This window comes from Galleria mellonella, unplaced genomic scaffold (genome assembly GCF_026898425.1).
Source record: "Galleria mellonella isolate WM207_F2 unplaced genomic scaffold, CSIRO_AGI_GalMel_v1 utg54, whole genome shotgun sequence".
NCBI lineage: Eukaryota > Metazoa > Arthropoda > Insecta > Lepidoptera > Pyralidae > Galleria > Galleria mellonella.
This window is the reverse complement of record NW_026442114.1, coordinates 1,875,202-1,898,511: the sequence shown is the minus strand read 5'-3', so window position 1 is coordinate 1,898,511 and position 23,310 is coordinate 1,875,202. Positions and strand designations below refer to the sequence as shown.

Sequence of the window (23,310 nt, the reverse complement as noted above, 5' to 3'; positions counted from 1 at the left end):
GTATTTGACAAATGAAGTGTTTAATCTTATGAAACAAATGTCATAAAAACACATCTTGACGTTCCGATGTCCGCCATTTTAGAATTCACAACTGTCAAAATTGGCGGGAATAATATTCAGATTCAATGACAACGGGAGGATACTGTCTATTTTAGAAGCTACTCTGTATTCATACATATATAGTCATTGTATAAGATAGGCTTATGATTACATAACGTCGAAAGTGTTACTAGCGTATTTAAACGACTAACAATATTTTATACTACTGGTTGTAGCAAACTACAAGTGGTTAACATTAATTGGAGATATTAATGTACAGCACTAGCTTTATTATTCTGTAAAACGATATAGAACAAAGCATTGCTATTTTAAGTTGAAAATAGCATAGATGAATCTATTTGTCTAGACCAGACACGCCACCTATTAAATGTTTCCTAGAAACAATTATTCTATCAAACGAGACACCTCCCATCACTAAAGATATTTTTAGTGCCGTTAACATTCATTAAAGTACGCTTACCAAAAATATATGAACCTAATTTCGTCGGTAGTCAATACAAAATGGCTACTTTCTACTAAGCGTTTTTCTTTTTTTGCGCTATGCCTGATGTAGGGGTGGCTGGTTTGGTATATTTCCTCACTCTACGATCATTCTCCCTTAACGACGATATGGTTTATTTTTGTTCCAACGTAGTTGCATACATTTGATTTGAAATTATATGTTCGCAGTAGGTACAACTTGTAAAAGCTTTATTTGCTTAAATACTCTACTGTGTTTCGTGCACGTGGAACATTTCAAAAATTACTAGTTACGAGGCCTATTAAAAAATAATTGGTGGTTTCGCACCTGTGTAATGGATATATTTCTATGTAGCCTAGGAATTTGAGCTCTATGTTATGCCCTGTAAAGTAATTAGTGTTTTAATCTAAAAAAAATAATACTATTTTTGATGCTTATTCCTGAAAATTGGTTTAAGTTTGTATGTGTTTCAATTATATTATTCGTAATGTAAGTACTTTTTACTTTTATTATCCAGTAAAGAAACTTTATTGTAACTTTTATATTAAAAATATTAATATTATATTTCACTTCATTAAATATTCATTCATTCATCATTTATTCATCTTAAATCATTCGTAAACTTTCTTCTTTTACATCATCATTTTCAGCAACATGATCCATTTGAAACGCAGTAATTTGTTCAAAATTACTCATAAGATTTGATACAAAAATAATTGAAAAAAAACAAAATAATAAAAGTATAAATGTATTTATCTAAAAAAAATTGTATGAATGAATATAAAATATTTTATACTACCTAATCTTTCTATATAAAAACCGCGTTATTTTTAATAAATTCGTAAACAAGGAAGTGGAGATAAAATCGGCCATTATAATTGGAGAGATTTGTCCCCAGATAGGACATCTGACACTTAGGCACGTTTGCATGAAATGGCAGCCGGTGGCTGCCTATCTTCAAATTTAGACGTCTCGCGGGGCCGTTGGAACAGAGCAAAGCTATTGAGACTGTAGACACAATAATACTGTACATGTGGATCGACTGCAGACCACTTAGAATACCTGACAACTTATTAAAAATATTATTTGAAAATCGAACATTTATTATTACTGACGAAAAAGTTATTATTGTCAGATTTAGATTCTAATTATTTGAAACTGGCTTTTATCGGCAGCTTAGTCTGCGTGACTGGAAAATGTAGAATTACTCTCCATTCCATATAATAAGTATATACGAAATTTCATCATAATTGGTTATGCTATTAACGCGTTTATTAGATAATAAACAAATCAACTTTCACATGTACAATATTAGTAAGGATGTAATATTTTTATGCAACTGGAAATATTGAATTTATTATTATCTTTAATTAATTAATTAATTATTAATTAATTATTATTTATTTAAGCTATAATGCACAATTACATAATGAATAAGCGTACATATGGCGGACTTAACACCTAATGGCGTTCCCTACTAGTCAACCATGAGGCAAGCAGAAAATTAAGTAGACGGTGCATTAAGTACTAAAATATGTATAATAAATATTATTATTACATATTACATACATTCATATGTGTGTGTATGTGTGTGTGTGTGTGTGTGTGTGTATAATATAATATGCAACTATAATTTTAATTATGATAAATTAGAACAGCAGATAAAAGAAGGCAGAAAATACTTTAAATCTTTACTGTTCATTATGGGTGCATTGTACAAGGTCTTACAATTTAGATAGTTCATCCATGATATACCTTTTAAGGCGTAAAATATTTAACAATTGCATACATTAGACATACGCTCTTAAAATTTTCAGAAATAATATTGTAGCATTAATCTTATTAAATCATAGCAGCCAAACAATATGAAACAGCACAATACACGGTAGAAATATTTTAAAAATAATCTAATCTATTAATGACTGATCAAAAGTGGTAAAGATTTGCCAATTTAAAAGCAATAACCACTTGCACATCACAAAATACAAAGTTACCCCTCACGGGGTACCCTTTATGATTTGCTATTCTTGAAGACTAGCGTGTTATGCCTTCCGCGCCCTGTAATTTCACCGCCCTATTCCCCCTACAAATCAAAACATACAAGCGCAGCTGCTCAACGGTATGAACAGAATTAGTAGACTTGTTGTCGTTTCCTATGAGGTGTGTTATGCTAACGGATCAATAACTTCAATTTAACTTAATAAATGTTACATCTATTTAACTGTACTTGATGTACATATAGAGGGTTGTAGTGATAATTATAGCGTGTATTTACAGGGTACAGAGGAATAACACCTGAGTCCTCAGGAATGGCAACGCATGGGGGGTATCATGGGCGAAACAGTATACTCTGTTATGTCCATGGTACTGCTCATATCTATACGCGACGGTTTCCACTTTCCGTCTGCTTGTTTGCCATTCTAAGTTGTATATAAAAAAAAAACTACTATAAGCTCTTTCCTGCTTCGTAGTCAATCAATATTTTTATTTATTTATTTATTCATTAAAAATAATTATAACATTATAACAGCAAAAGCCAAATCAATGTTATAAATCTAGTGTGCTAACACACAAAGTTATAATAAATGTATTTAACCCGACTCGAGATATGTCTGAGCCGCTTCCAATATCTTTGGCAGGCTACTACTAAATATATCAATGATGTTTATAATATTATTTTATAACCGTACTGCATGAGTTAAGGGAGCTTGCTGAAGTAGGTTAGTTCTTACATGGTTTAAGTTAGAATTTAACTTACCAGTGTGTCAAATTTCATTCAAATCTTTATAACCATTTAAGCGTGACTAAATACTAAATACTACGTATGCACACATGTTAGAATTTATTACTCTAATTCGTACAGATCTTTTATTTATTTAATCTTCTTTTCTAAATTCTGAATTCTTTCTGAAATTTCTTTCAACAAATAAAATCCACATCACTGTGTTTTTCAAATAAACTCTTCTGTTTTCTTATGGTAGATCACTGATAATTTCATTGTGCCAATTCCTTTCAACGTTTACTTACGAACACACAAAAATAACGCAACCCCTTTGACAATTCGAAGATATCGTAAAAGAGGCTCGTTTCGCGCACCTCATAGCTAGATAGTTGTTCCCACAGGCATTAATTCCGGAACAAACTCGGAACAAGCGACGACTGGAACTGGGGAGCCGGGTGGCAGGCGTCTGGGGTGTTGGGGGCAACAGAGGCGTCACGTGTGAGGCTTCACTAATTGAGTGTAAAATAAACCGCTGTCGCTAGAGTAAGGCTGTTATTAAACCAAACTTACTTCTCTTGGCTATTATTGTGTTGGCTCGGCGCAAACGCTTCCATGGTCGTGTTTTCCATTAAAGCTACTTACGCTCTTCAATATTCTGATACGTTATTAACAATATTTTCAACGAAGTTGTAAGTTCTCGTCTAATTAAATTAGATTGCATGAAAAATCAATTACCTGGTAAGGTTTCTAAGAATTTGATATCCACATTTACGAATTTCATTAATTTGCTGATTAAGTGTATGTATTTCCTTGTACATAACTTTCCTCGTGAATTGTAAGTAAAAATATATCCGACGCAGGTCTTATTTCAGATATTCTATTAGTCGTTACTGCGGATCACTTCAATAAACAAAATAACCAATGTACCGGCATCACGCGACTAGAAAATGGGTCGGGAACGACGTACGAAATGCTTCACCGCAGTTTATTTCCAGACAAAAGAATTAGAGCTCTCTAAGGTTGCTCAATGGAACGACTGTAATATGTTAATAGGCACGGTTCTGTAGATACTTTATTTAGTTTGGCCAATTTGTTCGTAACCCTCCCCGCGTTCCGCCTGATTAATATGCAGGACTAATTAAAAGGCATCGTTGAACGAAGGCTCATCGCAACTCATGGGAGCCGGGCACTTTTCATTTGTGTAAAGGAATGTGCGGAAGCTATTCAGCTAAGTTGCGAAAACTACAGTAAAAAGGGCCGGTAGCGAATTCGAAGCTTACGTCATTTCACCTGGTAATGTTTTGCTCGGCGAATAAATGTTGAGCGCCAGTAAATTATGCGGCAGGGCCGGGTGGCTTTAAAATTAAGAGGATTATAGGTACAACTGCGGACGGAAGTCCGCGGGTGACTTTAAACACCCCGCGATGGGTGACGTTCGCCTCTAATGTTGTTTACCTTTTTGGTTCCTGTGATTTAAACATCAGCGGCAACTAAATCTTACGTAATCTTACACCGTTAAATAACTAGATTGTTGTGAATTAAGTGCAATAAATCATATGTGTTTTTAAACTCTATTAGTATCTATGTATTTTGATAAATAGATGTATGGATTTGTTAGTGAAGTATACTAAAATAATTAAATAGAAAAAAATTTAGTACACCAATGGACCACGTATATTTACAGATACTTTTTATCTTACTTGACTAGCACAAAATTGCGGTATATACGAGGTCTGTCCGGAAAGTTCGTATAAAAGTGTTCTGGAATGCGAGAAAGAGGAGTGGGGAGGCCAGGTAAGCGCAGGACCCCTTCCTTATGTCCCTAACAATGCTTCAGTTCTGGTCTGACCGCCGTGCGGTGCGAACTGGCTTGTCACGCCATCTGTGAAGTTACCTCTTAACGAAACCCCGTCGGCATGGAGCCCGCTTCCGTTGAAGAGCAGCGCGTCGTAATCAAGTTTCTCTCGAAACTCGGCAAGAATGGCCGTGAAATTTTTGCCGATCTCCGAACAGTTTATGGGGATGATGCTGTGAAGGAACCAACCGTCCACAAGTGGCTAAAAAGATTCAGAGAGGGCCGAGACAATGTTGATTGTTTTTTTCGATGTTCGGGGGATTGTCCATCAAGAATTCGTCCCTCCAGGCCAGACAGTTGATGGAAAATTCTACGTCGATGTGCTCAGACGCCTCAAAGCTCGTGTGGCACGAGTTCGTCCAGAATTGGCGCGAGAGGGGCGTTGGATTCTTCACCACGACAATGCCCCTGCCCACACCTCTCTTGTTGTCCGTGAGTTTTTGAGTAAAAATTCCATTACGGTGACCGAACACCCCCCCTATTCGCCGGATTTGGCCCCGTGTGACTTCTTCTTGTTCCCAAAAACCAAATTGGTACTTCGGGGGCGGCATTTGGGGGACATAAATGAGATAAAAAAAGCTACGACGGGGCAGCTGAGAAACCTACAACCAGAGGACTTTCAAGGAGCCTTCTCACAGTGGAAACGGCGTTGGCACAAGTGCATTATGTCACAGGGGGAGTACTTTGAAGGGGATAAAATTGATTTACCTGAATAATTGTAAAATAAAATTTTTAAAAAACTTTTATACGTACTTTCCGGACAAACCTCGTATATATATACTAAACTTTCTAATGTTACTAAGAAACTATTATCCCAAAGTCCATTGAGCATCAAGCGACCATGAACTTTCCCTATCTTTCGTATCACAATATATTTCCGGTGGCTAAATTTTAAAGCCTACACTTAAAAGCGACCCAAATAATTAAGATGAAGATGATAGGGTGTCGGGATATACGTATGTACGTGAAGAGGCGCACACTGGCGTCTCGTGTCGCCTCGTAAATCCGCGATTACGTTCCCCTGCGAAGGTTTTAATGAGCGCACGCGGTTGCTCCGTCCCTCCTCACTCCTCAACACTCCTCATCTCTCCTCGCCTCGTCCCATGTGAGCCGATAAGCCGGCTGAATTGCCAGCAACTTGAGAGACGAGCTTCATACCGTCGATACATACACATATAACTTATATCATAAATACGTCCAATCAACTAACAGGATCCGCGTCGTACTGATCATTGATAGTACTGAAATTAATTTGAACTCGTATTTGTGTTTAATCTCCAAGGACAAGGATATTTACAAGCAGATTAATGTAACTGGTCTTTAATAGTTCCCTTTTAATTCTTGTTTACGAGGCCATAAACATTCTACTGGATAAACGGCGTCCTTAGTTCATTCTACTGTTCTTTGCTAATTTTGCAGTCACTATTTGGTTTTATATTTTTTTGTCTTTTGCATACAGTTGTTGATCGTTATTACCACATCGTTAGAAATGTATTTTCCTTTTCCATTGATCTCACCAACAGTCATAGTCAAATCTTTTGCTAATAATATCATTCAAACAGTTTATCCATGTTTTCTTTGATTCCTCTTTTAATATACATCAATGTCATAATCAATACCATTTTAAACATCGGTTCAATAGATATGCCCATTAATATTTCATACTCTAAAAATTTCAAAATGTTATTGAATAGTTTTACTTGTTTCAGTTTTCTATTGATTTTGTTTTGGAAATATATAATTGTTTCGATACTAAAAACGTTGCCAAAGTCCGCGGTGCTTTCCGACCGACGGGCGGGTGATTCCATTATGTGTAACCACCTAAATCAACAATGCTCCGTACATTTAGCGCAGCTCACAGAAATCGAGCCACCGCTCCATTCCCCATGCAGATTGGAAAAGTTTTCAAATAACCAATTAAATTATAACCGCCGATACTTCGCTTGTCTCGAGAATACAATGTTTAAAATTCATCAGCCACCTAATTTACATGTTTATTTCTTCTACTTTGTTAACTGGAGATTCTCAGATATCTGGTGGCAACGGGGAAATGTACATTTATTCTTTCGTTGGGGACTGATTTGTTACTTAATGCTCGTGTACCAGCTACAATATCGTTTGAACATTACGTATTTTTGAACAGTTTGCTTTGTTTGTGTCTCGTGTAATTTCAATCTAACAATTGAAATTTTATCCGCCTCTTATTAATCGATTGATCTGAAATTTAATACATACATTGAATTCTGATAACAATATGATTATATATACAGTATCATTGCATTTTTTAGTTTTTAGTCCATTATTTATATCATTATTATGTTTTTCTACAATAAAACCATTTGATTTGAAAAGATCCTTATTTTTTAGCTACTTTCAAAAAGTTCTTCCTTTGTCTGAATTTGTTGTGGTTATGTTACCAGTAACGGTTGACGGTTTTTTTTTGCTCTCGTTTTGTGCATTTCCGTTTATTTTTTATTATTTCAGCGTTAACTGTCCACTGCTGAATATTGACCTCCCCCTATTGCAGAATTTTGCCAGTAATTGCCACGTTTGACAAGCGAGTTGGCAACCGCAGTTAGTGTTTGTTACCGTTTTAAGAGGAACGCTGCTGACCACCTCAAGATCATTAAGCTTATCCGCAGTTATGCTTTGGAGATTTTTAAAAAGAGAAACTGCTGCCCATCCCTCGACTTAAGTTCCATTAGTCGCCTCTTACGACACCCAGGAAAAGATGGCCCATTCTATGCCGGAATCACACGGCGTCTATGTCTGTTTTTTATTTGTGCGCTGTAAGTGATGGAAATAAATTATCTATCTATTTATTTATACCAACTTAAAAGCTAAACGCGTCGTGCTAATATGGAGTGTTCAAAAATTTTTATATTGTTTTCGACCCATTTTTTTTTTTACTGAAAATGTTCATTTTCTTTGCTAGTACACTTCGATAAAAAGATACAATTTTTTTTTATTTATATATTTTGTGATACATAGGTAACATTGGATGGTAAAACAAGATAAGTCTTCTGTGATCAACCCCATCTATCGAGGTATACAAATTCGCAATTATATAACAAAAATCAACAATGTCACATTTACAGTAAAAAAATTAAAACTATACTAACCATTTCAAATGTATGCAGTATATATTCAAAGGGTTTTCAAGCGAAGAAAGATTACAGACGAATTGAGAGGCTCCTCCCTCCGGAAGTCACTTAAAAAGTTACAAGAGTCACCCGATATTGTAGTAAATCAGGACGCTTACCAAAAGCGACATTTTTATAATGCGACGCTTAAACCCTACCAAACGTAGACAGGAGTGGGCGAAGGGCGGCGAGAGTCGGCAGATTTATGAGCGGATATTTCATCTGCGGCCAGCGGCGATAGCGTGATGTGACCCCCGGCCCCCCGTGACCCCCACTCTAACCACCCCAAAGCTTGGACGTTTAAAAAAGTGGTTAAGCGTCCTTAAAACAGCGATGTTTTAATGTCTATGCATGAAGTGAAACACAAACTTCGTGACGGGCCTCCCATAGAACAGTAGTTCAAATTGTAAGACTTAGGTAGCACGGTGACGTCTGTGACTATAATAAGACGTCATTTTTTAGTCATTTTAAGGCCATGACCCAAATGACGTCTTTTTTGAGCCGGTGTAGTTATAAATCCGTAGCTGTTTTTTTTTTTATTTTAAATAATATATCACTTACAGATTACTTACACCTTATACTTACAGATTCGACTCATAGAAATTCTAACAAAATCGGTTCAGTTGGTTTTAAATCAAAATATCTGGTTTTGTCACAATTGAAGTAGTTTTTTTATTTATTTCATTTAATCTATACTTATAATAAATCTGTAGAGAGGTCAATTCTGTACATGAAATAGTATACTTCCAAAATAACTATCACGGGGTGATAAGTGATCGATACTAATGCCAAAAATGCAATCAGCAAAATTTTTATCTGTCTGTCTGTTTGTTCGTTATAGAAATAAAAACTACTAGCCGGTTTTTAACGAAACTTGGTACAATTATTCTTCATACTCCTGGGCAGGTTATAGTATACTTTTCATCACGCTACGATCAATAGGAGCAGCGAAGTGAAGGGAAATGTTGAAAATGTCCACCCGTGCGACGCCGGGACGGGCCACTAGTAAATAAATAAAGTTAACTGCATTTACTTCGATATTTCGGTAAGTGGTCGTCATAAAAAATAACATTTTACGCTAACTACCTCATACGACCACATGGAAAACCTGTCCTCGATTCGCGAAAGTGGGTCATCTGCATGTTATGGTAAAATCCATTTTTCCTCTACAGGCTCGCGTAAAAAAAAAACTAGATTGAAATTCTCTCAACGTTCACTGCTATTAGATTTCCTATTTAGACGTAGTGTTGATACAATCTAGGTATACAGTTTGCCATGTGATCCCGGCATAGAATGGAACACCCCTTCCTTTCAAGGGTGTTGTAAGCGACGATTAAGGGAGCTTATGGTGGAAGGATGAGCAGCAGCGTCTCTCTTAAAACATGACCGTAAAGCGTTTGTGTTTACATGGCTGTGTTTTGGTTAGAAGAGTGGGATATGGCAGTGAATTTCAGAGTACAGAGGAATAACACCTAAGTCCTTAGGAATGGCAACGCATGGGGGGTATCATTGGCGAAACATATACTCTGTTATGTCGATGGTACTGCTCATGTCTATAGGTGTGACTCATGTCTATGTCTTTTTTTTATACAGTTTTTAGATAGTTTCATATATATATATATATATATATATTTACTACTATTGTAAATATTACAAAACAGACTTCTGTAAATACCTTATTATTTGTAGTATTCCCCGAGTAGAGGCAGGTACCCAATCAACGATGATATTAATGTTTCACACAGCCTCGTTTAGGGATGTTCACTCCGGTGCCCTCAGTAATTATGTCGCTCTATCGATTTCGCATTTGTTTATCTCAGGTCTTGTGTTAACATAATCCGTTTCCGTATAATCTGCCAGGATGACTCTTGACTTAAAGTATATCTGTTACAATATTTCTGGTCGTATAAAGTAATTTGTACTCCTAAAAACACCATTGAGAGCAACAGTATCAAAAGTAATGTTAAATTAAAATAAGAATAAACTAAATGATATAATAAAAACAATGTTGCATTGTTTTTTATTATGGGGACCATATTATCGCCAAACTGTATTCGTTTTGTAGAGTCGCGGAAGTCGCCAAAAATATAATGTTTCATTAAAAAGTCACAACTCAAAAAGTGATATGGTATTGTATAAACTAGGCATGGATAATTTGGATACCGATTTGATATCTATATACTGGGTTCCTCTAGACACTGATAGCGGAAAAAGGTAATCACCCATATCGATCGAATATCTATTTTTGAATATGTTATCCAATATTATGTTTTGTATAACATACGTTTAACATATTCGTTATTGGGCAAATATATAAATATTGTTACTAAGATATATAGATATTACCATATATTACCCACCCCTAGTATAAACATAATATTCGGAAAATTGCGTATCCCGTTAATAACCCTTTTCGTCTAAAATATAAATTATGTTCGATAAATAACAAACAAACAGCAATAATATTAGATTGACACATATAGTTATTTTGAAATGAAGCCGTATTATGAATTGTAATAGAGTTCATATCACAGATTACTCTAATTTGAAACTTCTCTCGCGTACACCTCGGGGGAGTGGTGTGGGCGAAACAAAACTAATTTTTGAAGTTCACTACCGCTCTGTAATCTATCCACTTCCTAAGGTTTGTGTTGAATACGTATTTTGTAATCGCATCTCGTAAACTTTATTCATTTAGGTCGATACAATGTCATAAACATTAAATTTATATTAAAAAAAGTTTCATACCGAAATAGTCCAACGAAACCTTTCATCATCATCATCATCATATCAGCCTTTAACTGTCCACTGCTGAACATAAGCCTCTCCCTTGGGTTTGCCAGTAGTTGCTACACTTGGCAGGCAGATTAGCAACCGCAGTCAGGCTTTAGAGATGTTTTAAGAGGCACGCTGCTGCCCATCCCTCGCCCTACCTTAGTCGGCGTTCGACTAAAAGCCTAACTGCGGTTACCGACTCACATGCCAAGTACGCTTTTAAAAACAATTTAAAAATATTTTAAGTGGAACGCTGCTACCTGTCCCTGTACCATTAAGTTCCTTTAGTCGTCTCTTCGACACCCACAGGAAAGTAAGGGGTGGCCTATTCTATGCCTTACGGACATGTAAATAAGGTTTACACCATTTCTAACGACTTAATACACAACAGTAAGCGCTAAAATAGCCTTTGACAAAAACTTGCCTATAACGGACCATGTCGTTGTTACAGAGTTTGGAAGAAAGAGAAAAACGACATTCGAGCCACAAAGAGCAATTAGCGAGAGAGCAGCGATTCCTCCGGCGGCGGTTGGCTCAGCTCAGAGCGTCCCCACGGGACATCACCTCGCGAAGCCTCTCAGAGAGTTCGATGACGCACGCGCACGCCACGCGAGCGGACTCGCTATCATCACTCGAGTCATCATCGGGCGTATCCACCGCTGAGCGATCACCTTCATCCGTCTCCGAAAGCGGTAAATACATTAGATCAAGCCTCACTATTTTAATACCGGTAAAATAAACCGTTCAGGTACTTTACCATAAAAGATACCGGTAAGCAAATACGATCTCTCCACGTTGCTGCTTCGCATTCGTATTATACTAGAAAGGTACCTATTTGAAAATACCTGTATATTCATGCAGAGCGAAGATCAATAGAACTGATTTCTAAAAATATTGATATTCCAAGTCCTGCCCATTCGTGTTTTAACCGTAAAGTAGTTGTGTTTGCATGGCTGTGTTTCGTTTTGAAGAGTGGGATATGGTGTGAATTTACAGGGTACAGAGAAAGAACATCTGAGTCCTCAGGAATGGCAACGCATAGGGGTATCATGGGCGAAACAGTATACTCTGTTATGTCCATGGTACTGCTCATGTCTATAGGCGACAGTTACCACTATCCATCAGGTGGGCCGTCAGCTTATTTGCCATTCTAAGTTGTTAAGATGAAAGCAGATTAGTTGACCAATCGTAACGAATTCATTAAAAAATTAACCATGATAGTTTTCAGGGGGAACCCCGTGAAGGTCGACATGTTGGGGATATTGTTAGCAATGGGACCGTTAGATCCCATTACCAACAATTCCTTTCCCCCCTTCTAGTTACATTATTCTCTAGCTTGAACATGTCAAAACAATAATTGTAATAGACATTCTTGATTCGGACATAACACGAAAAGACGAAGCCTCGGAAAAACAGCGGCATTGTGAGAGGCTTACGCAGGGGCTGAAATAGGCCCACCCGCCTATATTGTTACCTTTTATTTATGCATTAACTTTTGCAATTTAACTGTCAGAGGCACACTTATTCCGGGGATTCGCGGACGCACATAAATTCCTGATCCATTGTCGGCCGCCCTGCGAACTTACTTTCCTCTAGGCTTGGAATATTTCACTGTCTCAAGTGAAATATCATATGCTATGCAAAATCATATGTTACTCCAGCTTTGTTGCTTCATATAGACTGTTACAAATCGCACTAAATGAAATCGCAGATAATCGCTGCGTTCGGATTTATTCGACTGCGCTCGTTTAGCAGTGAAATTAAATGTGTGAAATCTCAGCAAACGACCGACTGGACCGTACAGATAAATAGAGTTTTTTCACACTGCACTATTCGCTAGTTCGTTTGCTTCTTATCGTATAAATCATACTTGATATTTCACAATCTTTTGCAAAATAGTAGCAATTGTGACATTAAATCACTGCGACCGAAAATCACTTATATCATTTGACATTGACGTTATCACAGTGATAATAAAAATAATAATTTCACTAAATGATAATGAATTAAATGTAGCAATAATTTCCATGCCTACTTTCCTCATCGCCGAGTTATTTCATTGTATTCTCCGTTCCTATAGGATTGATATGGTAAACAAGCGGGTTTTATTGACCGTATAAATAGTTGTGGGAGGCGATTAACTGTCTCATTAAGCCGGCTTATACCGCATTAGGCCTTATAATTTGCGTCGACGCCGTATTTATGATGACCTATCGGGAGGCTTGTGCTCGGGCCGTTTGCATGCAGATTCGGATGTCGTAAAAATAAATATTTGCATCTCTATCGAATGTTTAGGGTAAATAGGTCGCTTTCTGTCTATAAACGGCGGTGTGTACTTCGTATTGATTCGTCGTGTGAAGATTTTAGAATGTGTTTTTGTTTTGATAAATACAATATTGTTATTTTTTTTCTTAATGAAATGGAAATGGAATTGTAACCCTGCTCGCGCTGGATATCGATAGTATCCACTGGCAGGCCACCAATGAATGATGATAGATGAGGATAAAGGCGGGTCAGTCAGCCCTTTGAGTTTCATCATTGTGTTCTCTTTTATTTGATATTTATATGTTGTATTTAACATATGTATGTTTTAGTGCAATAAAGAATATATATTTATTACATCAGCCTTTAAGTATCCACTACCGAACATTGGCATAACATTTTTTTTTTTTTAATTTGATCAGAAATAATTGAAAATTGTTGAATTGTTTTTGAAAATTGTCATACAATTCCGACGTTGGTGCAGTTTCGGTAACTTAGTTATTATACCACAGGGAAAAAGAGGCGAGTTTTCCCAGAACAATATACGATCGTGACACGACGGTTTCTTTAACTCGCTTCTTAACTGTACAGAACATTTTTTTGTGTACACTTCAGTATTCTATATGAGTTGTACAATTTGTATATAGTGATGTGCCGAGTCAGGCGGACTCGTGTAATAAATCGAATACTTTTAGATACTCAGGTATTCGAATACTCAATATACAGAATTCGGATATGTGATGTTCGATAACAGCTTTCGAATACTCGCTGTAACAACTGTACTCGAATACGAATCGTGTATCTTATTACGAATAATAAGTATAAAGATATAAAATTGTAACTTAACGATGTCTGTACATGAATTATACTGTACTCTCATTATCATAATATATATATATATATATATATATATATATATATATATATATATATATATATATATATATTTTTATATATATATATATATATATTTTTATATTTTTTTTAATTCAATTCACTCAATCGTATTTTCTGATATTGCTCACAACTTAGGTTACATGTTTGTTTTTATTATTTACTTCATTTTCTCGCACTGTATAACTATGTTACAACAAATGCTGTGAATACCTATAATAGGCATGTGCATTGATGTTGTACTGTATCTAATGTTTGTTACACCTATATGTTATAATACAATATGCTGTTGGTGTTCCTTAAATAAATAAAGATATTTTAGAAAATATAAGGACAATAGAAGTTAATACGTTAATTTTTAGAAATTTTGTCTGTTGTTATGTTACAGTTATGTTTCTGAAGGTTTTATTTAAAAACTGATATTTTATCTTGATACATCATCCAGAAATGATTATTGGATTTTCCTACTTCTGAAATCCGTGCGTAAGAAACAGCGGACAAATAACTAGTTTATTGTAAGATCTTGTTTTTTTCTCATAATTTTATTAATATGATACTTATTTTAAAAAAATGCTCAATTATTGAATATTTACTATGTTTATTAAAAGTAGACTTTAGAAATAAATTGAAAAAGTATTCGAATCAGGACTCGATACTTTTTTTAACGAGTATTAATTAATCGAATATTTTATATATTCTTTATTGAACTTGTAAGTTTCATATAAAATAATGTATTTATAAATGTTGTGAGCAAGGGTGGACTTATCTCTGACAGAGATCTCTTCCAGTTAACCCAGTACAGTAAGAAAGCATTTCGTTAGCGGGCAACTGAAGTGCTACAACTATTAATACATAAACAAATATACAGTTAAATAATATTATAATATACATATATATATTACATAAATACATACACTATAAATACATATAATACCTACCTACTTAGTACTCGTTAAAAAAAATTATCGAGTCCTAAAACACTCGACTAATATAAAAGGCCAAATCGACACATCACTATGCACATAACCGGCTAATGAATACGGTTAGCGTGCACGCAGCGTGCACGCCACGTTCCCGCCGCGTTCCTGCCACGTCCTCGCCGGCAATCGCATTACAGTAATCTAGTGAGCGTAGTGACGTGAGAAGACCGCGCGGCGCCCGCATGCGACGTTTATATAATAAATATCATACATGATCATTATTGCCACGTTATATATTAATTGTTATGTGATTCAGGCATAGAATGGGCCACCCCTTCCTTTCCCGTGGGTGTCGTAAAAGACGACTAAGGGACGGCGAGGGATGGGCAGCAGCGTTCCTCTTAAAACATCTCCAAAGCCTAACTGAGGTTGCCAATCTGCCTGCCAAGCGTGGCAATTACTAGCAAAACCCCCTAAAAGGGAGGCTTATGTTCAGCAGTGGACGGTCAAGAGCTGATATGAGAGATAAATAAATAGATATTTACAATTTCATTTTAAATCTGTGCACAGCCATTTATTCTCTCTGTTTAATGTAACGGTTGACTGGTAGAGAATGCCATCAGGCATTAAGTCCGCCCTGTAGACATATTTTAATACGTGTAAAAATATAAATAAATAAATCTAATTTATAAAATTTTCCTGTCGCGGTGTTTGTTACCAAACTCCTCCGAAACGGCTTTACTGATTTTTATGAAATTTTGTGTGCATATTGGGTAGGTCTGAGAATCGGCCAACATCTATTTTTCATACACCTCAATGATAAAGGTGACCCACCCCTAAATATTTCTTTGACAATTTTTTTTATTTTTAATTTATTATGATTTAACATTGAAAAATACATACAAATTCTAATTTTCACGCTTTTACGATCAACCCCTGTTTTTTAATCGCGATATTTATATGCCGCAATAGGATTGCAAAATTGCAAAAATTGAATATAATAATTGTAGTACGATAAATTTTCATGTATAGTTCTCGAAATAATGTATATGGTAAAACAACGTTTGCAGAGTCAGCTAGTATTGATATATGTATATTACTCACTCTTAAAACGATGTTAATGATTTCGATACCACCCTGTATATAAAACGTTAAGAGGATTATACATATGCTCGTATATACATATTTGTTTGCATATCGGCGGTAGGGTATGTTTGTTTGTGCTCGCCGGAGTAGAGCTGCAGAGGCAAAGCTCAGCCAAGTGGCCACAGATGTAGTGTTGAACTGAATAAGCTTATGGGCCAGGGCATAAAAATGATCGATGCTTGATCACTTAATAAATTTATTGTTAATTAACATAGTGATTTTTACTGTGAAAATATCAAAGCTGTGATTTTAAAATGTAAGTGATTTTTGTTCAACAATTACTTAAAATTTCAGCAAAATCGTTTAGGACGGACTCCTTCTAATTCAGATTACAAAATTAGAGATGAACAAACTAACATACTTTGCAAGTTTTAGCTTATAAAAATAGAAACTATTTACAGCTAATATATGTTTTTTTTTCATGTCAAAACAAGATCCGTTCTAGTATGGTGTGTAGGTGACTTTATCTGCGCCTTATGATCTATCTATGCACTAAATTGCATAGAAATTCGTTTAATTGTATAGCGTAATAGTGTAACCAATATAAATTTAAGTATGTAAATCAATTTATTATATAAGCTTTCCATCAGGTGAGCCGCATTCTCGTTTGTCCACTGTGTTGTAAAAAAAAAGCACCTAACTCCTCCGGATTCGCACGTTTTATCATAACATCATCATATCAGCTCTTAACTGTCCACTTCTGAACATAAGGCTTCCTCATAAGGAAAGTTTTGCCAGTAGTTACTATGCTTGGCAAGCAGGTTGACAACCGTAGTTAGGCTTTTAGAGATGTTTTGAAAGGGACGCTGCTGCCCATTCCCCGCCCTCTCTTAGTCGTCACTTACGACACCCACGGGAAAGGAAAGGGTGGCCTAGTCTACACCGAGACCATACGGCAACTCACGGCACTTCGCACGTTTAAACAGGTAGATCTCTAATTTTTACACTATTTCAAATATTAGCTCATGTTACTCGCTAATGACTCCACGATAATATTATGAAGAGAAAAGATTTAATTTTTTGTTTGTAAGGAAAAAACTTAAAATAATAAAAAAAACAATCACAAATAGAAAGCTATATTATCCACAAGTAACATATTCTGTATTTTATTAAGAAAAAAAAAGTTTCTTCTACGTATCTACCCGTGCAAAGCCGGGCGATTCGCTAGTATGATACACCTAAACTAAACCTATGTAATAACGTAACAAATAATTATAACTAGCTATTCACCGTCACATGTTCAACAAGAATATTAGCGAAAAATAAAAGCATTCAGCCAGCTAGTCTGCTTTTTTTAAGAACCGTTCCAGCACGACGTAAGCGCGGCGTCATTAGCACGGTTGATTTACGGCGGGCACGCGGCTTATCGTGCTCTCTCGTTTATTAATTACACCTAGTGCTCGACACTAGCGCCACCTATACCGCTCCACGGCTCGGGTGGGCGCCGGGTGAGCTGCGGCAATCAACACTCCCCTATATGTGGTGTTATTGATGTTCCTCAATAAGTATGTCGAGTGAAAGATATCTATAAATATGCACTTCTACATTAGAGATTATATTAATTTTTAAGTGAATTTACTGGGTACAGAGGAATAACACCTGAGTCCTCAGGAATGGCAACGCATGGGGAGTATCATGGGCGAAACAGTATACTCTGTTATGTCCATGGTACTGCTCATGTCTATAGGCGACGGTTACCACTTTCCATCAGGTGGGCCGTCAGCTTGTTTTCCATTCTAAGTTGTATAAAAAAAAAATACATATTTTATATATTGACACAGGCAAAGACGCGAGAAACATCCAGTTTATAATATTAGTCAGGATCGTCTCTTTGCGTCCGCTAGGATATATTGTGGCAATTTTTTTCCTTTACCCACGTCCGGCCGCCCGCTGCCAAAAGCGAAATAATTTCTGAACAAGGCGACCGCCGTGCGCCGCCACCGTTCCGCGGATGCCCCTCGCTGTGTCGCCTCTCGCCAGTTTATTTCCTCCGTTCCGTTGGAGTGAGACCCCAAACTGCTTTCTGGAGCGTTTAAAAATAAATATGTCACCCCGTAGGGTACCCTTTGTTGCGAAAATCAAGAGATTTTTTGGGGAATGATAATGGAATGGTAACCCCGTCCGCGCTATCGGTATATACGCTGTCGGGGCATTAGTGAGGGATGATAGGTGAAGATCTAAAGATGAAGGGATTTAAAAAGAAAGAATTAATTTTTTTTTCGGGCCATTTGTGTGGAGACTTTCTGTCTATATAATCTAAAACTTGACCAATTAAATTATAGAATCGATTATTTAATTTAATTAATTAATTTAATTTCAAACTGTTTATAATTACTCCTCTCCATCCAAAGGTTGCCTGGAAGAAATCGCTTTTAGCGAGATAAGGTCACCCATTTGTTTTCTCACTGTGATTATTTCTTGTAATTTGTTTGTATCTATAATGAGTTTGCTATTGTAATCTTTTCGAGGAAATAATAAAGAATATCTATCTATCTATCTATCTATCTATATAATTACGATAGTTATATAATTAGAACATTTAGCTTACCGCGCTACAGAATAAACCTAGGACTTCATTAACCTCTGGCCAGGATTAGTGCGTCATACAATGAAATTAATGCCAAATTACCTGAAATTGATATAAAGCATGATAGCTCGAATTCCTACAGGAATAAATTGCTGAAGCACTTTGTACAATAATCTTATAAAAAGTAACTCTAAAAATATATATATTATGATATATTACATAATATATATATATATATATATATATATATATATATATTTTTTTTTTTTAATTCACTTATATTCGTATTTTCTGATATTGCTCACAACTCAGGTTACACGTTTATTTCTGTAACTAATAACGCAACTTTTAAAATATTTGTAGTCTAGTGTTATTTAATTCGTTATAATTGTTACTTCATTTTCTCGCACTGTATAACTATGTTAAAGTAAATGCTGTGAATACCTATAATAGGCATGTGCATTAATATTGTATTGTATTTAATGTTTGTTGTATGTTTTTTTATACTACTTAGAATGACAAACAAGCTGACGGCCCACCTGATGGAAAGTGGTAACCGTCGCCTATAGACATGAGCAGTACCATGGACATAACAGAGTATACTGTTTCGCCCATGATACCCCCCATGCGTTGCCATTCCTGAGGACTCAGGTGTTATTCCTCTGCAGCCTGTAAATTCACGCCATATTCCACCTTTCACAACCGAAACACAGCCATGCAAACACAACTGTTTCACGGTAGAAACACGAATGGGACAGAGGTACCCAAGCAATCGACTTTATACAATACGCTGTTGGTGTTCCTTTAAAAAAATTAATAAATAGTTCCGGGGGAGAAATACGTAGAGGTCGACTTGATACTAACGGGGCCGCTAGTCCCCATTACTAACAATCATATACCCCCAATATCAAGGGGTAATACGAATATTGAAGTCAAATAGATGAAACCTTACTAATATGTATTATAAATGTTAAAGTGAGTTCGTTTGTTCGTTCTTTGATGTTTCTGAATGGGCGAAAATGTTTGACGTATTTAAAATTAATTTCCATAGGGGACTGACCTTTTAAAAAGACGCATAGGTGCTTTCAGATGTATCTTTGTATATACAGCTGAAAACTCCGCTCAGATCATGGGGTGGGTATCTGACAGTTTTGCTGTGGGCACGGCCCTCTCGGCCCGCTATGGCAAAGATATTCACAACAAAAAAGCTAAACTACAGTTTAAATTTCAAATACAGGCAAAACATTTCAATACCTTATCACAATTTTAATATGTGACCAATAACACTGGTCTAACTGGATATTTTTGCCGTGTGATCCCGGTATAGAATGGACCACTCTTTCCTATCCCGTAGGTATCGTAAGAGGCGACTAAGGGAACTTAATGGTCGAGGGATGGGCAACAGCGTCCCTCTTAAAACATATCCGAAACCTAACTGCGGTTGTCAACCCACCTGCCAAGCGTGGCAACTACAAAATTCTAAAGTGGAGGCCTATGTTCAGCAATGGACAATGAACGGTTGATACGAATGATGATAATGGTAAAGATTGGACTAAACCGTACTGAGGGCCTACCATGAAATTTCCGAGCCGAACGAAACACAAATTTGATGTTAAAATTACGTAATATTAATTTATACTATTTAAAAATATGAACAATGTTAAAATATCGTTCTTATGAACTTTTATAGAAGGATTTATGACGAACGAAATATTAAGCTCCATTTATTGGATCGATTCAGTATGGACAAAAACACGTAATTGAGTCCGAAAATTCGGAATGTTCTTTTCATGGTAGACCAAAATAAAAAAACAAAAACGTTCACAATTGGCGATCATATCGTGTAATACAAAAGAGTTTTAAAAAATTGTTAAAAATGGACAAGTCAATTTATTATTATAAAATTAGTGAAAAGGAAAACATAATAACCGTGGTTGGAAATTAGAAATAACAAATCCATTGAATTCGCAAAATTGAATTCTATGTCTAAAGATCATTATAATTTCATTAGAATAAAAGTGAGGGGGAAAAAAATTCCTATCCCCTAAATGAATATCAATCCCACAGTATCCCAATTTAATGAAAGCACGCTGCCGCTGCCCTTTGTTTGAATAAACAAATCTTTTTGTTAATTTACGACCGCCAATTTATGCGGCGAATAAATCAAACCGAGTCTGCTTTTCGATTACACTATGTTTTTTTTTCTAGCAAAAATTTCACGTTTATTCTCGTTTTCCACATGGAATGTTATTAATTTGAAAAACAGAGTTTACGTTCTAGTTGTTTTAAACACTATTTTTTTTTGGTAAAAAGTTATTTAAAACTAAACATGACTATTATTTATCCCTATTAAAACATCACCAGAGTCTAAGTGCGACTGTCAACCCGCCTGCCAAACGTGGCAACTTTTTTTTTTATACAACCTAGAATGACAAACAAGCTGACGGCCCACCTGATAGAAAGTGGTAACCGTCGCCTATAGACATGAACAGTACCATGGACATAACAGAATTACTGTTTCATCCATGATACCCCGCATGCGTTGCCATTCCTGAGGACTCAGGTGTTATTCCTCTGTACCCAGTAAATTCACGCCATATCCCCCACCCGTCAAACTGAAACACAGCCATGCAAACACAACTGCTTCACGGTAGAAACACGAATGGGACAGAGGTGCCCAAGCAAATGACTTTTGTACAAAGTCTCCCTCTGGTGATGATTATGATGATAATGATCATGATAACTTATCTGATCTTTCTTAGTAAAAAAAACAGTTAGTAGTAAAAAAAACTTATAATAACTATCAGTTATTATAAGTATTTTAATGGGAGTTTTTTTGAGTAATCTATGATTAGAATTAAAATACTTGACAATTCTTTACTATTAAACATCATTATCATGTCAACCATTAACTGTCCACTGCTGAACATAAGCCTTCTCCATAAGGGTCGTTTTGCCAATAGTTGCCACGTTTGGCAAACGGATTAGCAACCGCAGTTAGCTTTCTTTGATGTTTTAAGAGAGATACTGTTGCATTTTGCCTTTGCTGTTTTATGTTCAACTTCTGTGCTTAGGATACTTTACTATATATATATTAGATACCAGAAAATATGCAGTAAAACATAACCTGAAAAAAGTTCTGTAATAAAAAGATTCTATGTTAAATTTCTTTGTTTTTTTTTAATAACTAACCATAAGACATGTTAATTTTATGTCCAAGAAGAAAAACAGGCTATGTTTTCCTTAACACTCATAGTCAAGACTTTAAATTATGAATAAATAAATAAAATTAAGAAGGATCTACGCGTAAATAATGTAGGACAGTTGTATGAAGTGTTCATATCAAAACAGATCGTGAATCGAGCGGAAGACAGTCTGCATATCAAGGATACCAATCTGCAATACGTTGAGACGACATCCTATCTGTAGATCGATGAAACGGATACTGTATGACTTTATAGATTAGCTATTTCTTGCGGCTTCACCCGTCTAACAGTGCCTATTTGGGGGGAAAGGGATTGTTAGTAATGGAGACTGAGAATTCCATTGCTAGCAATATACCCAACCAGGTCGACCTCCTCGCGGTTCTCCCTGGAAACTATCATGGTTAATTCCTGATGAATTCATCATGATGCGCTAACTGGCCTGTTTTCATTCTCATCTATCACTCTTCATTGGTGCTCCGCAAGCGTATCCCGTTAGCGCAGGTGGGGTTACCATACCATTTTCATCCATCAAAAAAAAACAGTGCTTATTTCTCGGTTTGCCCAATAGTTGACTGGTAGAGAACACCGTCCGGTGTTAAGTTCGCCATATGTACATATAATTTTATTGTGCATTAAAGTATAAATAAATAAAGTATTTTATATAGTAAATTAGGATATGACCTATACATGTATCAAATTTCATTCAAATCCGTTTAGTAGTTTTTGTATGAGATAGTAACAAATGTTCACATTCAGCAATAACAGTAGGGTTATATTTAAAATGATTTTTTTTTTCTTAATGCAGTATTTATTATGTCCAAGTAAAGAAAGTTCGCAATTCGTCTGTATTTGGATTCCGAGTCTAAAAGATACAAAGAAACCCTTGTGGTGGGACTTTGTCTGTCCGTCTATTTGTCACAGCAATATAGCTCAACAGTACACAATACTAATGCTTATATAGTTTTGGAATTCGAAATAAAATATGTAGTTTTAAATATTGTTAGCCCACTCATATTGGAATGGAAATATTAGTTTTTTTTTTCTAGCAAATCATGAATTCTGCACTGATTTTGTTTACTTATTTTTACAATTTTAATAAATATTTCTGCCATATTAGTTCTATCTTAAGGCCTGTCTCTGCCATAGGATTTCCAGACTGTCACCACATGAGTACGTTACAGTACATGTATGACGGTAACCAAACAGAACCGTTAGCCAACCTAAATGAGGGGAAAGGAATTGTTAGTAATGGAGTCTAACTGACCCATTGCTAGCAATACACCCTATCAAGTCGACCTCCACGCGGATCCCCCTGGAAAGCATCGTGGTTAATTCTAGTG

General features: G+C 35.9%; 1 protein-coding gene across 2 annotated transcripts in view; it reads left to right on the top strand.

The window, feature by feature from the left end:
• Positions 1–23,310, top strand: part of LOC113513188 (max dimerization protein 4-like) — a 406,434-nt gene that overhangs the window by 359,958 nt on the left and 23,166 nt on the right. For both annotated transcript variants that reach the window (XM_052898890.1, XM_052898889.1), the window contains exon 5: positions 11,467–11,707. In XM_052898890.1, the coding sequence (XP_052754850.1) occupies positions 11,467–11,707 (241 nt within the window). The remainder of the gene's footprint in view (positions 1–11,466; positions 11,708–23,310) is intronic.